This window comes from Carettochelys insculpta, chromosome 13 (assembly GCF_033958435.1).
Source record: "Carettochelys insculpta isolate YL-2023 chromosome 13, ASM3395843v1, whole genome shotgun sequence".
NCBI lineage: Eukaryota > Metazoa > Chordata > Testudines > Carettochelyidae > Carettochelys > Carettochelys insculpta.
The window spans coordinates 190,134-208,491 of NC_134149.1; the positions used below are offsets into that span (position 1 = coordinate 190,134).

At 41.8% G+C, this 18,358-nt stretch overlaps 1 protein-coding gene across 2 annotated transcripts in view; it reads right to left on the reverse strand.

Moving 5' to 3' along the window:
- The window catches only part of OGT (O-linked N-acetylglucosamine (GlcNAc) transferase), a 95,709-nt gene that overhangs the window by 48,519 nt on the left and 28,832 nt on the right, over window positions 1-18,358 (reverse strand). For both annotated transcript variants that reach the window (XM_075008098.1, XM_075008097.1), the window contains exons 7-13: window positions 8,747-8,942; window positions 8,328-8,468; window positions 8,066-8,166; window positions 7,737-7,890; window positions 7,534-7,635; window positions 6,681-6,860; window positions 3,738-3,896 (exon numbers count right to left, since the gene is read on the reverse strand). In XM_075008098.1, coding sequence (XP_074864199.1) covers window positions 3,738-3,896; window positions 6,681-6,860; window positions 7,534-7,635; window positions 7,737-7,890; window positions 8,066-8,166; window positions 8,328-8,468; window positions 8,747-8,942 — 1,033 coding nt within the window. The remainder of the gene's footprint in view (window positions 1-3,737; window positions 3,897-6,680; window positions 6,861-7,533; window positions 7,636-7,736; window positions 7,891-8,065; window positions 8,167-8,327; window positions 8,469-8,746; window positions 8,943-18,358) is intronic.

An 18,358-nucleotide genomic window follows, 5' to 3' on the forward strand; every position in this document is an offset into this window, starting at 1 on the left:
ATGCCTCCATTCGTTATTCTTTCGGAAAGCAAAACAGGGGTGATCAGAATCCTTCTCCCTGATGTTGAGCTGGAATTTTTTCCTATAGGTGCCTAGTGGAGAAAGTAGCTTACTTCTTATCTGAGAATTTCCTCAAAAGACTGGTCCCTGAAAAAGGAATCAGGAAAGGGGTTTGTGTGAAGTTGATAAAAACTCGAACAGCTGCAGTTACTAGCTTTTCATATTCAACTGTAGTTTGGTATGGATCACCAGTTGCAGATGCATTGGGTAAGGTGGCCTAGAAAATAAGAGGCAGAGAGAAAAAACGTGACATCAACATCAACAAAGGGATGTGGTCTCAACAATCCCAGCAAAATTACTTTTTTGAAGGGTATAGAATGAGGTACAGCAGAGGATGTTGCAAGGTCTGTGCATCTGGTCCTGTGCATATTCTGTCATTTAGCTGGTGTATCCTGGTAGCACTGGTACTAAAAATGTCTATGGTGGTGGTCTTGCTCTATAGTATCATAGGCTGGACTCCAAAACAGCAGAGATATAAATACCCATGGAGCAAAAATTTGTGCTCTAACCCTGACAAAGTGGAGAGATTCTTCTCATGAAAGATCCTCATTGCTAAAAGGTCAGATCCTGAAGCAGGAATCTCGCCTCAAAAAAGGGGTCAGAGCCATTCCTTTGGATGGTATCTGCCCATGCTACAGCAAAAGCTGCAGAAGTCTTGGCCCCCAATACGCTGCTGTCAGTTGAGGACCAGAAATAGGTCCTATCTTCCTGAGCAAGCTATTTTAAAATATAAAAGCTACATATCTACGGTGACTATTTGCATCTGTAGCAGGTAAGAGTACCAGGGTTGTCTGGGCCAGTTGAGAGTTATGAGGATAACTTTGTCTGCATCCTGTCTCATTCTTATAAGGGTGCAGAGAATGAGTGGGATAGGAGAAAATGCATAGGATGGGGGCTATCCACAGAATGGAGAAGACATCCTTTAGGGAGCAGGGACCCAGTCTTGCATTCTAGCAGTTAAGGCGGCATTTGGTGTTGCTGCTGGATGTAAACAGGTATATGAAGGGTATCTCATTCTCCTGAATTCAGGCTGGAGAAAGATCATGTTGATCTCCCGTAAGTACATGCAGAAGTGATGGCTGAAGCTGTCTGCAGAAGTGTTCACCTTGCCTGGAAGGTAAATAGCGATGAGGGTAACGTGGTACTGGATGCATCATTGCCAAAGTCAGGTTGCCTCCATGCAAAGTGGGAAAGATGGAGCTCCCTGGGTCCTTTTACATAAAACACCTGCAGTGTCATCATCGTTATCAAAGGTAAAAAGTGTGGGCATGCTCTGTGGACCACAAGCCTTGGCAGTGTGTGCTGCAAGGTGAGCTCCACATCCAAGGAGGGTGCATCCAATTTTAACAGTATAGTAGGTGTCAGTTTTTAAAAAGGCACACCCCCGAGTAGGTTCTAGGGTGACAGCCACGAGAGATATTTGACCATGAGATGAACGTATACAGTTTTTGTTTGTGTTGTCATACTGCAGTTCGTAAACTGTGCAGAACCACATTTGAGTGGTTGCATTTGGAGGCAAGCATGCAGGATCACAATTGTTTTTGGTGTCATATGCCCCCAGGAGTTGCAGACATACCATCATTGTCATCAGATTGGTGTTTTGGATTTGAGAGACCAGATCCATAGTCAACTGAGCAACAGAGCTGTATCTGTAGTGCAATCCATGACAGGACCTACGAACTCCAACTTCTGTGTCTGAATTAAAGTCCACTTTTTGAGGTTGAGGAGCTTACCCAGTTGAGAGTAGAGATGCACAGAGGTACACCTGGTGGGGCAGTGATTTTCTCGGTGCCAATTTTGGCTTTTCAAGCAATGAATGCTTAGATACAGTCTTAGCATCGATTGTAGCTCCCTGAGTCACACGTGTGTCAGAGGTGTCCAGAACCTCATAGTCTGGGTGATATATCTGATGCCAGTACCAGGGTATGCTTACCTCTATGGGACTGCTTCTTATTGTCATTCAATCCAACAGTCTCTTTTTGGCCACTGAGGAACCTGAATCTGGTGACTAAGTCTTATCAAGTGGTACCTGTGTTTCCAATGAAGTCACAGGAGAAGGCTCTATAGGTGAGGAGGAGTGTTCAGGGTCTGAGACTTTTCAAATGAAGAGTATCAGAGGGGTAACCGTGTTAGTCTGGATCTGTAGCAGTAACGAAGGGTCCTGTGGCACCTTATAGACTAACAGAAAAGTTTAGAGCATGAGCTTTCGTGAGTTAACTCACTTCTTCAGATGCATCTGAAGAAGTGAGTTAACTCACGAAAGCTCATGCTCTAAACTTTTCTGTTAGTCTATAAGGTGCCACAGGACCCTTCGTTGCTGCTTCAAATGAAGAGTTTCCATTGGAGCTCTCTACCTTTTCTTGTTCCGACTGTGAGCTTTCAACAGTGAGGACACATGGAGGTAAAGTGTCCTCCCAAGCAACTTGCACATTGAGTGTGTCCATCAGAAACCAGAACAGACATTCTGCATGTCATGCACCTTTTAAAGCCTGGTGATCCAGGCATGGTGCTGAACAACAAACTGAAAAAAAACCCAGGTATTTAAAAAGAAACACACACACACACACTCTCTCTCTCTCTCTCTATAGAACAGCCAAACACTACCTAATAAAACTAACTACAGAACTAATAGATGAACTAGCTATAATTGGAAAGCTACTTCAAAGGAAGAGCAATGGGTTCCGACCGGTGCCAACAGCACCAGACAAGAAATTGAGGGATTTGTAGGCTGCAAGTGCACAGCAGCCTTTGTGCTCGCTGAGCATCAGTCATTGCACACCCACAGCCCACCAAGAGAACCGCTACCGTAAATCCCTGACTGGGACACACAGGGACCATAATACATAAATGGAGCACCCACAGGGACACTCTTGAAGAAGAAAAACCTTTCTTCCCAAGAGATCTGTGATACTAGTAGACCAGCTGTCAGCACTTGCCAATGCTATAAGCATCATCTGAACACTGAAATTCATAGCTGGAATTCAGTTCACCTGTAGGTTACTATCGTTCCAGATAGATATTACACTTGTAAGGATGTTTCAGAGTCTAGAAAATGCTTGTAAGTTGGTGCATGCATTAGTATTTCTTGTAATGTCCATGATATGTAGCATGTAACTTTTGCGCTATAAACATAAAATAAAAACAAGCCTGCTTAACTTCTGAACCCAGAATGGAGTGGTTCTCCCACCAATGAAGCGGAATATCACAACTGAGTAGGCCACCATAAAACATCAATCAAAACACGACTAGGCTGATGGTCCTTCCTACACACATAAAGATGCTACATGTTAGAAAGCCCAACCCCGCAGCATGAAATCTGGATGGAAAAAAAGATGGTCAATATTAAAAATGGTTCATTTCTTTGTTGTTTCAACTCCCCCAGAGCTGCAGCAGAAGACTCTCCAGAGGTCAACTTGAGTTAGCCTTAAGTGGTATTCAGTGCTGATAGATTACAAAACGGGGGGACAGATGTAGTCATCAGAGCAAGCATGTAGCCCACTTGAACTCAGTTTTCTCTAAGACAAGCTATAAGCATCCTCTTCCATGTGAGATCCTAGGTATAAGATCAACTTGGGAGAAGTGACTGGTCTCTTGGAAACAGGAGTAACCTGAACAGGCTGTTTCTCTAACCTGCACTTAAATATCTCAAATGATGGAGGTTAATTTTGTTCTCTTACCTCAAATTTGTCAGGGTTATGCATTCCTGGGATTGACTGCATTAGGTGGGAGGTTGGATGATTTCCAAAATCAGAGCTCACATAGCCAACACGAAGCCGACCTTCACTAGCCTTTAAATCCTTTGGATGTTCATATGGTGGTTTGTGAAGGACGTTGATCTATCAAAATCAAATTCACACTATTTTTGAGACACAGTAAAGTTTAAACAAAATCTGAAACACCAAACACAGAACTATTAGATAAGGTATACTTGCAGAATTACCCAGGAGTTACTCTTTCCACATACTTAAGTTTCTACATTAGTGCAACACTGGAACAGCAACTTCAATTCATAAAAGCTTCACGGAAAATGAACAAATTCCCACTCCTGCACTCTCACTCCCACCTCCTATACCTGCTTCCCACCAGCCCACTTCCTTGTAACTGAACCCAGGAAACACAGACAAATTTTTCTGAGTTGATCCAACCCTGGGGAAGTCCTTAACCTCAGTCCTCCTTCTCTACGCAACTGCCTATGGTGCTGGAGTATGACGGGAGTCAAGTGTCTCAGACAGGACCCATATCAAATGAGGGTTTTGTGGGATGGCTTCCCCGCCCCCAATGATTTTTTTTGTGGGTCAGAGGTCTCTAACCCAAACAAGGTTACTCACTCCAGTCTACAACTTGGTCTATCACCTCCAGTTAAAAGGAAAAGAGCCAGGTATCAAAATCTGAGCAAAACATCAGTGTAAGAAGGGTGCAAAAGGGACAGTCATTGAAGTGCTGCATACAGGCTGAGCAACGCTGAGTTCATTGAAATGGCAACACCAATTAGGCAATGGAGCAGAGATCAGATCATATCACTAAGGAAAAATGGTTACCAGCTATGGAAAAAAAGATATTCTTCAAAATGTGTTGCTCATGTCCTTTCCATGCTAAATGTGTGTGCGTTTGCCCTCAGTGGTATCTAGAGGGGACTAGCTACAGTACCCCCTGGAGTGCGTCCATGTGGCACAATACAAGCAGTGCCATAGACTCCCCCTACCCTCAGCTGCTGCTTGCCCAAGAGACAGCAAGGAAGAAGGCAGATCATGGAATTACCATGAGCAATACATCTTGAAGACCAGCAATTACAGAACAAGGTAGCTGTCTTTTCTGCGAGAGCTAGGAAATTTGAAGAATTAGACACACAATATTTCTATCTACGTCTGCAAGAATGAGCCAAAGATATCTGCAGCCTCATGTGTGGGTGCGGATTCCCACAGATATAAAGCAGGTATCTGAATCTGCATGGCAATCTGGATGCAGAAAGTGATTCAACTGGATATCCTTTAAGATGAGGCTGGGACACTCTTCATTCTGTCCACTGTCACAATGAAGTACTGTATCAGCCTACTAAAAGTATTTGGTATATTCTAGGTAAAACGCCTAGGCATATCATACATTTAGGGCATGTGGCTGCCTCTCCTCACTGGTCTGATGCAGCTTAGGGCAGAACAGGTGGAAGACCCCTGGTTCATATGAAGAAAGACACCAGCTTTGTCAGGAAGGCCAGAGGGGCCATAATTGTACCCTGTCTTTGTAGAAGAGAGAAGCCAACATATACAAGGTCAGGGCTTCAATCTGTGACACTCATCTGGCTGACATCACAAAAAAGGTGACCTTCCATTACAAATGAGAGAAAACAAAAGCCCAAGGGCTCGAAGGGCACACGTTCGAGCCTACAGAGAACCAGATACGGTCCCACTGCAGGACAGGATCCCTACCAGAAGAAAGAGACCCTGCAGGGGGAGCCCAGAGCCATTCCCCTACCGATACTGCTGAGCGAAAAAAGTCTTGTAGCATTGGTGAACATGGCAAATCACAAACATGGCACAAATATGAGCAAGCACTCAAAGAAGCAACTGAATTCTTAAGCTCTAAGGCTACATCTACACTACCAGATAATTTAATAATCAAATTTTATTTTATAACTGGATTTTATAAATTTGATTTTGAGTATCCTCACTTCCCAACAAAGTCAGTTTTAGAGTAGCCACACAAGAGTGGCCAAACATTGACTGCTGCAGCAGTACACTGTGGGAACCTCTCTCTGTCTCCCCCAGCCCTGCAGTCCACACTCCCTCCTTGATTCCTGGGTCTCCGAAGATTGAGGAAGCCAGGAAACTGACCAATGCTGCTGAGCCTTGCTTCCAGGAACCAGGAGCTGCACTGGTCATTTTCCCGGCTCCCCGCCACTTGCAGGAGCCAGAAAACTGAGCAGGGCTGCTTCCCTGGAAAGTTACCCAGCTCCAGAGAGTGGCAGAAAGGCAGGAGCCAGGTACAACACAGCTGGTCAGCTTCTGGAAGCTAATGAATCTGATTAAAAAACATGGCACCTCCACATTGGATTTCATTCAAACAGTTATATTTGAACTTGATGCTACACCTACCTGGTTCTGACGAAATTATGATATCAATATTAGTGCTCCCTAAATCGAGCTAATGGTATTTACAGTGAAGACAGTCACTTAATACAATCAAGCTAACAAATTCAAATTTATTTCATAGTGCAGATGTTGCCTAAGAGTCCCACCCTATACATCCATGGTCAGGGTGAGTAATGAGATGGGACAGAATCAGATACAGAAGAAACAGGATTCCAGTAAGACAAAACAGGTAGAAAAAATTGGACTAACTGCTGTTGGCGAGAGAGAAAAGCTAACATGGCAGTGATGTGGCATCTGCACATACAAATAAAACTCCCTGAAACTGGAGGCTGCAATTGTTGAAAGTAAGCTGTTAATAAATGGACTGACCTCAAGACCAGAAACTTAGGAGATGCATCAATCTCAAGAAGACGGTTAACATGAATCCTGAGGACCACTATTTTAAGACTGACATTACATACCTAAATATAATTGAACAAAACAATTTGTTTCTCCTCAGGTATAACCAAGCACGGGACAAGTATTCAAAGCTACCTTATCTAAACAGAGATTTCCATGTCTCTCAGCAATAGCCTTCCTAAAGCCATGAGAAAGGGGATAAAGCATGCTGTGATGAGGGTGGACAGAAGGCAGTCTGTTCTTCTCCAACTGATCAGCTACAATGCTGACCAGCTTTTTCATTCTCTCATCATAATCTGTCCAGTCACAGACAATCTAAAAAGAAGAACAAGGGGTCAATGAAATTAACAGGCAGCAGATTTCAGAAGAAAAGCAAAAGCAAATGCTTCACACAATATAGTCAACTTGTAGAATTTGTTGCCAGGAAACACTATAAAAGGCCAAATCTGCAACAGGTTCAAAACATGTTTACTAATAGCCATTTATGGAATTATTCTCCATGTATTTAGCTAAGATGGTCAGGTATGCAACTCTGATCATCAACTGCTGGAACTGGATGACCGGGATAGATCACATGGTAATTGCCCCATATTGTTCATTCATCTGATACAACTGAACTGGCCACTGTTAAAAGCCACAACAGTGAGCCAGATGAACTACTGGTCAGTTGTGACTGATTAGAAACTTTAAACTGCTGAACCTGATCAATGTCAAAGATCTGAGAAATTGTCAAAAAAGAATTGTGATTAGCATTTCTTCCAAGATACCACAAAAGTGCTTAATAACCATTATAGCAGACTTTTACTTTAAATCACTTGTTACCCAAGAACCGCTCTTTGAGAGAAAATGGCTCAGTCTTATTTTTTAATTTGATTAAGACTTATCCCTACTCCTTTTTAAACTATCAACACTGGATCCTTGATATTTGGTCAGTCCTGAATGTTAACATTAGAGTGATCTCTTACACTCATGGCTCCCCTCTCCTCACCTGCAAGCAGTGAGCTAAGTTGCAATAAGCATCTGGGAAATCAGGTTTCAGTTTCAGAGCAGTGCGATAAGAAGCAATGGCTTCAGGTATGTTCCCTGAATCCTGCAAAAGCAGAGACCAAATCACCAAGTGAAAGCAGTTTCAGGAATGAGTTTGCCAAATGAATCACTCTTTTAAAAAAGCAGCCATTAACGTGACTGTACCTTGTGAATAGAGGCCAGGTTACTGTGGGCATCAGCAAAAGCAGGGTTTATCTGGATGGCACGAGTGTAACATTGTAAAGCTCCCTGAACATCCTGCATCTCCTTTAAAGTGTTCCCCATATTTGAATAAGCATCTGCAAAGGTGGGGCTGATTCTAAAATTGTAAAAAAAAACATACATTATCCACGGTATAAACTGTCTGTCCTCTAAGAATGCCCATCCAAACTGCAATTGTTATTTGCTTGCATAAAAGTTGTAAGCCATTTTCTAAGTGACTGTAGAATTCCTGTCACCAGCCTTTGCTAATGTTAGAAAGCACCACATCTTACCTAATAGCCTCTTTGTAATGCATCAGAGCCTCCTGTAGTTTTCCTTGCTGCTGCAAAACACTTGCTAAATTTGAATGAGCAGCAGCAAACTCTGGGAATACCTTTAGGAAACAACAAGAAGTTAATTTGTTCTTTAGATCTTCCAAGGACATCAAATCAAACATCTACTTCTTTATCAAGTACAGATCAGCCTACCCCTCTCATATTACCACCATTTTTGTCCACATCCTATCCTACCCCACCCTCCTTTATTCAGAAGTACCTCCAAAGCTTTGCGGTACAGGCGAACGGCCTCTTCAATATTGCCTTGTTCTCGCTTGATGTTTGCCAAGTTATTAAGTGAGTCTGCATGTGTGGGGCACAGACGAAGAGCTGTATTGTAACATTCTTCTGCTTCAGCAACCTTAGGAACAAAAGGAATTGTGTTCAGCCAGTACTAAACAAAACAAGGGAATTGCTGTCAGATATTTGTGACAACACTGATTTATGAGGTCACCACTACAATAGGTCTACCTTTAAAAGCTTGATGTGGAGAACTTTATGCTCCTATTACTTCCCCTAAAAGTTGACAAGCAAAGCACTCCTACATTGAAGGCAAAATCCCACCTTAAATCATTCAAGCCCTTGACATAAGCATCAGCTGATCAAAATATAGCCAACTGTAAAATAAATGCTCCTTACGCTTCCTTTCTCCTTTAAAGCATTTGCCAGATTACAATAGGCATCTGGGAAGTGTGGTTGCAGCTCAATAGCACGTCTGTAGGTGTCTATTGCCAGATCTATTAGTCCTTGCTCATAATACACACAGGCCAGGTTGCCATGCACAACTGCATGGTTAGGACTCAGACTCAAGGCTCGTAAGTAGGCTGCTACAGCTCTGTAATGAGAGATATATGGTTAGCATTTACATATGAAAGATGACAGCAGAAAGTTGTTTTTACATTTAACTTGAACACGATTGCATGGGAAGTCTTGCAGGTCCTGTAAAAATGAGCTACTGAAGAAAAAGGATAATGGCATTACAAAGCCCAAAAAAGAGGAGACAAGTGACTTGCTCACCCTATCTAAAAAGCTTTGCTTCCTATTTATTTAATTAGCTGACTTTAGAGAACGACACTTTGCTCCCATAAGTTAAGAGCCAAGAGCACCTCTAATTCACCATGTGGTAAATCAACCAGTTAACCTCCTCTCCACCCACAGCAACAAATATGACTTTAAGTCCCTAAAGTTTATCAGGTAGACACAAGAATATAAACATTCTAGGTCTCCTTTGCATATCAAACTAGAAAGATCAACTCCCTCCTCCCCATATTGCAAGGCACTGCTTAAAAAAAAAAGTAACTTTAAATATATTCCCCACTACATTCGGGGAGGCGGGGGAAAAATCAGTTGTGAACTTAAGGATCTATGAAAGAACACACATATACATCTGATTCCTGAAAACAACATTTTCGTGGCCAATTAAGTAAGGAGAGTGTGATTTATATCAAAGACCCACTCATTACCATTCCTTAATGTTCTTGCCAAAAATAACCTCATTCTGGTTCTCATCCTGTTCCATCTAATATACCCAGTGCCTACTGTTCTGTTACCTTCAAGCCAAAAATTACAGTTTTTCAGAAACAATGGGAGTCCTGTGGTACCCTGAAGACTAACATTTATTTGATATGACAAATTGGTTATTACTCACAAAACCTTATGCCCAAATAAATCTGTCAGTCTTTAAGGAGCCAGAGATTCAGAGGGGGAGCACTGTTATTCTGTTATGTTTTTCAGGGCAGAAACCTTGTGATTAGTCTAAGTTGTGGTGTCCAACCAGTATGGCTATAGCAAACTAGCCACACTTTGAAAATACATTTATTGATTGAGCCAACTAGCCACACTCAGCCAGCTACCATGGGGCTAGAGTGTTGGGACCACAACAGGACTCTACAGTAGTCAACTCTTATATTTACTCACTATGAATTCGAAAGCTGCAATTCAGTCAATAGAAATTATAGCCTTATTTATGAACTCGGACATGGTAAGCTATAGAGTAAGGCCAACAAAGGATTACAAAATTAACCCTGCAATTAATTATGGTATTAAACAGTGGATTACCATTTAAATAATTGTGGATGTTTTCTATATTTTCAGATATATTGATTTAAATCACATCACAAAATATCAAGAGTGCAGTGCTCACTTTCTTTCTGCTAACAAATACCTGTAGTGTAAATAAATTCAATAAACAAACATTGTAAGGCAATCACTATTATGAAAGTTAATTTGCAAATGTAAAATTATGTCCAAAAATCTACATTCAAAATTAAAAGTTAAATATTAGAACGCAGGTGGCCACTCAATTTTAATTCTTGTTCGGCCAATTGCTCAAACAAGTTTGGTTAGAATTTGCAGGAGATTATGCTGCCTGCTTGTTTATTATATCACCTGAAAGAGAGAACAGGTGTTTGCATAGCACTGTTGTAGCCATTGTCACAAGGTATTTACATGACAGATGCACTAAGAACTCCTATATGTTCCTTCATGTTCAACTATCAATCCAGAGGACACATCCATCCTGACGACAGGTTTTGCTTGATAACAAGCCAAAGCAGAACAGACATTAATTTTATCATCTGAGTCAGATACCACAAGCAGAGGGCTGATTTTCTTGCAGTTTGAGTTCAGAAGTTTCAGCACCAGAATGATGATCTTTTCAAATTTCTGAAACTCAGCTCCAAATCTTGTCCCTCTTGGATTTTGGAAGGCACTTCAGGTTCTTAAATCTTGGGTCAAATGCTGTACCTAGCTTTAGAAATCTCATCCTGGTACCTTTCTTTCCATTTTGTCAAATCTGTGATGGCAGCACTCTTAAAAACAAACGTGCTGGGTTACCATCCAAAAAATCACTCCACCACGAAATACATGGCAAAATGTGGGTAAAACAGAACAGGAGACATAACCTTCTCCAAAGGGATTCAGTTGCTAATTAAATTAATGAATTGATTTTTTTAAACAAGTGTCATCAGCAGGAAAGCATGTCCCCTGGAATGGTGGCCTAAGCAGTAAAGGGGCACAGGAAAGTTTAGCATACCTGGGCTATATATACCTTGTAATGCCTGCTACAACAGTGCCCTGTGAATACCTGTTCTCACTTTCAGTTGACACTGTAAAAAAGCAGGCAGCATTACCTCCTGTTCAGACGCTCAGAGAATCAAGGAGTGAGTCGAACTGCACATGCTGATGTTTTACATAGTTTTTGAATGCAGTTATGTAAATCTATATTTAATATTTCCACTTTCACAAGAGATCAAACTACAGTAATTCTTTGATGTAATTTGAAAAACTCTGTGTACCATTTTACAATTCAAGTATTTGTACTGAAAATATCAAGCCAGTATTTACAACGCAGAATACAAAACCTTAAGTGAAATACACACCAAAAAGCCAAACAGCATTTTTTCCCAATTAATCTCCTATTACATAGTAACCTCAAAATTAACAAACAGTATTAATTGAGAAAATTGCACAAGTTAGCTGATTAATTAACAACTACAGAATACGGCACTAAACACATCACTATTTGGTTCCTTTTCCCAGGAGGAAAAATGTGGACTAGATATTTGAAATTTTGGTTCAGATTAACAACGATCTCACAAAACTATAGGAGAGCTTAGGCAAGTGTCTTTGTTGACCTATTTAACGTGTTGCCACAGTCAAAAAATACTGTAATACGTGTGCTAAATATAGTGGAAAGAATCTCGGCTGACTATAGCGCTCCTTTGTAGCTGTCCTACCTCAGAAGCGGGGGGAGGGGGGGGGGTGTCCGTCCTCCCCGCCCCCCCTCAGGTTTTGTTCCCTTTTTGGTAAAGGAAGAAGAGAGTCAGTACTCAACTGGCTTCCTGGTCCCTGCCATTGATGTGCCCACAACTAGAGCTGCTGGTGGGGCAAGCAGGGACTCCAGCTGCTGGCCCCTACTGCTGAAGGCCAAGCGGGGGCACCAGCTCCCAACACCACTCTACCACTGCGTGTGGGTCTCTGGCTCCCAGCCCCTGCACAATTGAGGGGCCCAGCACGGGTTCTCGCTGCCCCACAGGTGGGAGCCACCAACAGCCCCAGCTGCAGGAACTATGGCCAGGGGGCGGTGGAGACCCAGAAGCCCCACACCTGGCAGCCCTACCTGTGGGCACACTGATGTGGAGGTGCTGGTACTAGTATGTACTGCCACAAAAAAACCACCCACACACACCACAACACAAACCTTGGTTATGGCTGTCTTAGATATTGTGAAAACAACAAAAAAATCCCGTGGCACCTTACAGACGAACAGATATATTGGAACATAAGTTTTCATGGGCAAAGACCCACTTAGTCAGATGCCCTGAAGAAATTTTTGCCCATAAAGGCTTATACTCCAATATAGCTATAAAGTGCCACAGGACTTTTCATTGTTTTTGCAGATACAGACTAACATGGCTACCCCTCAGATACTTAGCTATTGTGGAACATGCTTTAACATGTTGGTACTGAAACTTCCACCAGTCCGCCATAGGAGAATATGCTGAGAAATTCATTGTAGCAGTGCTTGAATGAGACAAGCAACATCAATCCTACAGACGGTCAGGGTCCATAGTCATTAACTGTCAGGGACAGCTGAGGCCCAACTTAACGCTAATTTGACTGACTAGGGTTTATGTTCCAACTGATAAACAAGCCCTGTGTCAAACATGGTGCCAGCACATAGACCAAACCAACAGCCTTGGACTCTGCCATTTAGGCTTGCTTCAGAAATGGAGAAATTGGGAGCAAATACAAAGGTGGAAAGAAGTTTAGGTAAAAAAAAAAGTGATCATGACATGATGATTTCACAATTCAAAGGAAAGGAGAGAGCAGCAGATCAAGATCAACAGACATAAAAAAAACTCGCAGAATCTGTTGGCAAGATCCTGAGGGAAGAACACAAGGAATAAAAGGCATTAAAAGCAAGCTGGTGGTTGTTCAAGGAGAGCTAAAAACTGATACTAATCAAGACAGAAGAGGTGTTTAATGTCTATTTTGCTTCAGTCATCACTAAGAAGTGAAATGGTGCTCAAACACTCAAACACAATATCAACATGGGGGAAGCACACAAATAGGGAAAGAACAGTTTAAAGTATTTTCATAAGTTAGTTAAATACAAGTCTGCAGAGCCTAACAAATTTTATCCTAGAGTACTTAAAGATCTAGTTGAAGCAGTCTCATGCTGACAGAAATCATCTCTGAGAACTCATGGGAGACAGCTAAGGTCCCACAAGACTGGAAAAGAACAAAACAGCTGGGACAGTATGCAAAAAGCACCTAGGGAATTACAGATCAGTTTTGATACTGGGAAAGCCACTGAGAAGTTAAAAATCAAAATGTAAACACGGGGCTACAAGGAATCTGCAGAATAGGTCTGTCAAGAATTCATCACACCAAATGAAATGACTATCCTTCTTTGTCAGGGTTATTGGCCTGAAGGACAGACGACGACATCATATAGCTTGATTTTCATAGAGTTTTTGACAGTCTCACATGACACTCAAAAAGAAAACTAGGAAATTATGGTCTAGATCAGGGGTCTGCAACCTGCAGCTCTGGAGCTTTAAGGACTTTTTTGTGGCTCCCAAAGCTATACTTGCAAAGTTTAAGAAAAAAAAAAAAAAACCACAACCCACCACACACTCCAGATTACCTTTGATAAACAGTGAACAACTAAAAGCTCAAAATGAACTCATATCTAAACACCAAACAGTATGGGATCTCGGAACATTGGATAACTCCCGCTTTAATAAGTGCAGTGCATTGTGGGATATGATACCGTATCTGTTTTGTGTTGCTCATGAAAATCTTGATTTTCAGAAGGAAAAGGAAGCTTGTGGCATTCCTGCTGTGAAGGGCAACATGCATTTTAAAAAAGAAAACTGATAATAATCATGAAGTAAAATTAGCATAATTAAAGTAGGTAGGCGTGAATCAGAAAGACTGGTAAACACAAAGTGTGAAGAAACAGAGTATGTACAAAAGTTAGTGAACATCCTGCAACATATGGCATTACAAATCATTGTGTGTATGTGGTTCTTATAACAGGGGTTACAAAAAGTATGGTTTGATGATACTTAAGGACTGTCTCATATTCACATGTACTGCAACTCCTGAACTGTTTTTTCACTGAATTTGAAAAAAAAATGGTTGTTCTTGCTATTTACGTTGCCAACCCTGGTCTAGATGAAATTACTATAATGAGGGCTTATAACTGGTTGAAAGACTAACAGTGAGCCTCTGATTTTCTGAGTAACTAGGAAAGATATACATAGTGGGGTTCTCTAAGGGTCAGTCCTATCATGGTCAATGTATTTTGTTAACTAACATAAGAATGGCCATACTGGGTCAGACCAAAGGTCCATCAAGCCCAGCATCCCATCTGCCGACGGTGGCCAATGCCAGGTGCCCCAGAGAAGGAGAACAGAAGACAAGTGATTTATCTCCTGCCATCCATCTCCTGCCCTTGTTATGAAGGCTAGGGCACCATACTTTATCCCTGGCTAATAGCCATTTATGGACCTGACCTGCAAAAATTTATCAAACTCTTTTTTAAACGATAATAGAGTCCTGGCCTTCACAGCCTCCTCGGGCAAGGAGTTCCACAGGTTGACTGTGCGCTGTGTGAAGAAAAATTTCCTTTTATTAGTTTTGAACCTACTACCCATCAATTTCATTTGGTGTCCCCTAGTTCTTGTATTATGGGAAAAGGTAAATAATTTTTCTATATTCACTTTCTCCACACCATTCATGATTTTATATACCTCTATCATATCGCCCCTCAATCGCCTTTTTTCCAAACTGAAAAGTCCCAGTCTCTCTAGCCTCTCCCCATATGGGACCCTTTCCAAGCCCCTAATCATCTTAGTCGCCCTTTTCTGAACCTTTTCTAATGCCAATATATCTTTTTTGAGGTGAGGAGACCACATCTGCACGCAGTACTCGAGATGTGGGCGTACCATAGTTTTATATAGGGGAAGTATGATATCTTTTGTCTTATTATCGATCCCTTTTTTAATAATTCCTAACATCCTATTTGCCTTACTAACTGCCGCTGCACACTGCGTGGATGTCTTCAGAGAACTATCCATTATAACTCCAAGATCCCTTTCCTGATCTGTCGTAGCTAAATTTGACCCCATCATGTAGTACGTGTAATTTGGGTTATTTTTTCCAACATGCATTACCTTACACTTACCCACATTAAATTTCATTTGCCATTTTGCTGCCCAATCACTCAGTTTGCTGAGATCTTTTTGTAGTTCTTCACAATCCCTTTTGCTTTTGACTGTCCTGAACAACTTGGTATCATCTGCAAACTTTGCCACCTCACTGCTTACCTCATTTTCTAGATCATTGATGAACAAGTTGAACAGGATCGGTCCCAGGACTGACCCCTGGGGAACACCACTAGTTACCCTCCTCCATTGTGAAAATTTACCATTTATTCCAACCCTTTGTTTTCTGTCTTTTAACCAATTCCCGATCCATGAAAGGACCTTTCCTCCTATCCCATGACCACCTAATTTACATAAAAGCCTTTGGTGTGGGACCGTGTCAAAGGCTTTCTGGAAATCTAGGTATATTATGTCCACTGGGTGCCCCTTGTCCGCATGTTTATTAACCCCTTCAAAGAATTCTAATAGATTAGACAGACACGACTTCCCTCTGCAGAAACCATGCTGACTTTTGCCCAACAATTCGTGCTCTTCTATGTGCCTTGCAATTTTACTCTTTACTAGTGTTTCTACTAATTTACCTGGTACTGATGTTAAACTTATCGGTCTATAATTGCCAGGATCTCCTCTAGAGCCTTTTTTAAATATTGGTGTTATATTGGCTGTCTTCCAGTCATTTGGTACCAAAGTGGATTTAAAGGATAGGTTACAAACCACTGTTAATAACTCCGCAATTTCACATTTGAGTTCTTTCAGAACCCTTGGGTGAATGACATCTGGTCCTGGAGACTTGTTACTATTCAGCTTATCAATTAACTCCAAAACCTCCTCTAATGTCACTTCAATCTGAGTGAGTTCCTCAGATATGTCGCCTAAAAAGGCTGGCTCAGATTTAGGAACCTCTGTAACATCCTCAGCCGTGAAGACTGAAGCAAAGAAATCATTTAATCGCTCCGCAATGGCACTGTCTTCCTTGATCGCTCCTTTTATATCTTTATCATCCAAGGGCCCAACTGCTTTTTTAGCAGGCTTCCTGCTTCTAATGTATTTAAAAAACATTTTACTATTGTTTTTTGAATTTTTGGCTAGCTGTTCCTCAAACTCTTTTTTGGCTTTTCTTACTACATTATGACAGTTAATTTGGGAGTGTTTATGTTCCTTTCTATTTTCCTCACTAGGATTTGACTTCCACTTTTTAAAAGCTGCCCTTTTCTCTCTCACTGCCTTTTTAACATGGCTGTTTAGCCATGGTGGTTCTTTGTTAGGTCTCTTACTGTGTTTTTTTATTTGGGGTATACATTTAAGTTGGGCCTCTAGTATGGTGTCTTTAAACAAACAGTTTCCATGCAGCTTCCAGGGATTTTAGTTTAATTACTCTACCTTTTAGTTTCTGTTTAACTAGCTTCCTCATTTTAGTGTAATTCCCCTTTTTGAAATTAAATGCCAGAGTGTTTGACCGCTGCGGTGTTCTTCCCAACACAGGCATATTAAAAGTTATTATATTGTGGTCACTATTTCCAAGCGGTCCAGTAACAGTTACCTCTTGGACCAGATCCTGCGTTCCAGTCAAGACTAGATCGAGAATCGACTCTCCCCTTGTGGGTTCCTGTACTAGCTGCTCCAAGAAGCAGTCATTTAAGGCATCAAGAAATTTAATCTCCGAATCCCGTCCTGAGGTGACATGCACCCAATCAATATGGGGATAATTGAAATCTCCTATTATTACTGTGTTTTTTATTTTGATAGCCTCTCTAATCTCCCTCATCATTTCAGCATCACTATCACTGTCCTGGTTAGGTGGTCGGTAATATATTCCTAATGCCATATTCATATTAGAGGAATGAATTGTTATCCATAATGATTCTATGGAACATTTTGATTCCTTTAGGATTTTTACTTCATTTGATTCTATATTATCCTTCACATATAGTACCACTCCGCCACCCGCACGACCTGTTCTGTCTTTCCGATATAATTTATATCCCGGTATGATAGTGTCCCACTGATTGTCCTCATTCCACCATGTTTCTGAGATGCCTATTATGTCAACTTCCTCCTTTGATATGAGGTACTCCAGTTCACCCATCTTATTAGACAGACTCCGAGCATTAGTGTAAAAGCATGTTAGAAAACTACCACTATTTATATGTCCGCCTTTCACAGACGTGGTGGATTTTTTTATGCACGATTGTTTCACATCTGATCTTGCCCATATATTATTTCCCACGTTCCCTATCTGACTAACTTCTAGGGAATCCCTGTCTATGGAGCCTCGTGTAAGAGAAGTCTCCGTCCGATCCAGGTGCTCCCCCGCACCAATCGGCTTTCCCCCACCTCTTAGTTTAAAAACTGCTCTATGACCTTTTTAATGTTTAATGCCAGCAGTCTGGATCCACCTTGATTTAGGTGGAGCCCATCATTCCTGTATAGGCTCCCCCTACCCCAAAAGTGTCCCCAGTTCCTAATAAATCTAAACCCCTCTTCCCTACACCATCGTCTCATCCACGCATTGAGACTCTGAAGTTCTGCCTGTCTATCTGGCCCTGCGCGTGGAACTGGAAGCATTTCAGAGAATGCCACCAAAGATGTTCTGGATTTCAGTCTCTTTCCTAGTAACCTAAATTTGGCCTCCAGAACATCTCTTCTACCCTTCCCTATGTCATTGGTACCAACATGTACCACGACGACCGGCTCCTCCCCAGCACTGCCCATAAGTCTGTCTAGATGCCTCGAGAGATCCGCAACCTTCGCACCAGGCAGGCAAGTCACCATACGGTTCTCCCGGTCATCACAAACCCAACTATCTATATTTCTAATGATCGAATCCCCCACTACTAAAACCTGCTTCTTCCTAACAGCTGGCGCTCCCTCCCCCGGAGAAGTATCCTCGGCACGAGAGGATACAACATCACCCTCTGGAAGGAGGGTCCCAACTACGGGATGGTTTCCCTCTGCTCCCCTCGACTGCTCTCCTTCCCTGAGCCTTTCATCCTCCGTAACAGCCTCAGGACTGTCAGATTGGAGGTGGGACAGCCCTACTATGTCCCGGAAAGTCTCATCCACAAACACCTCT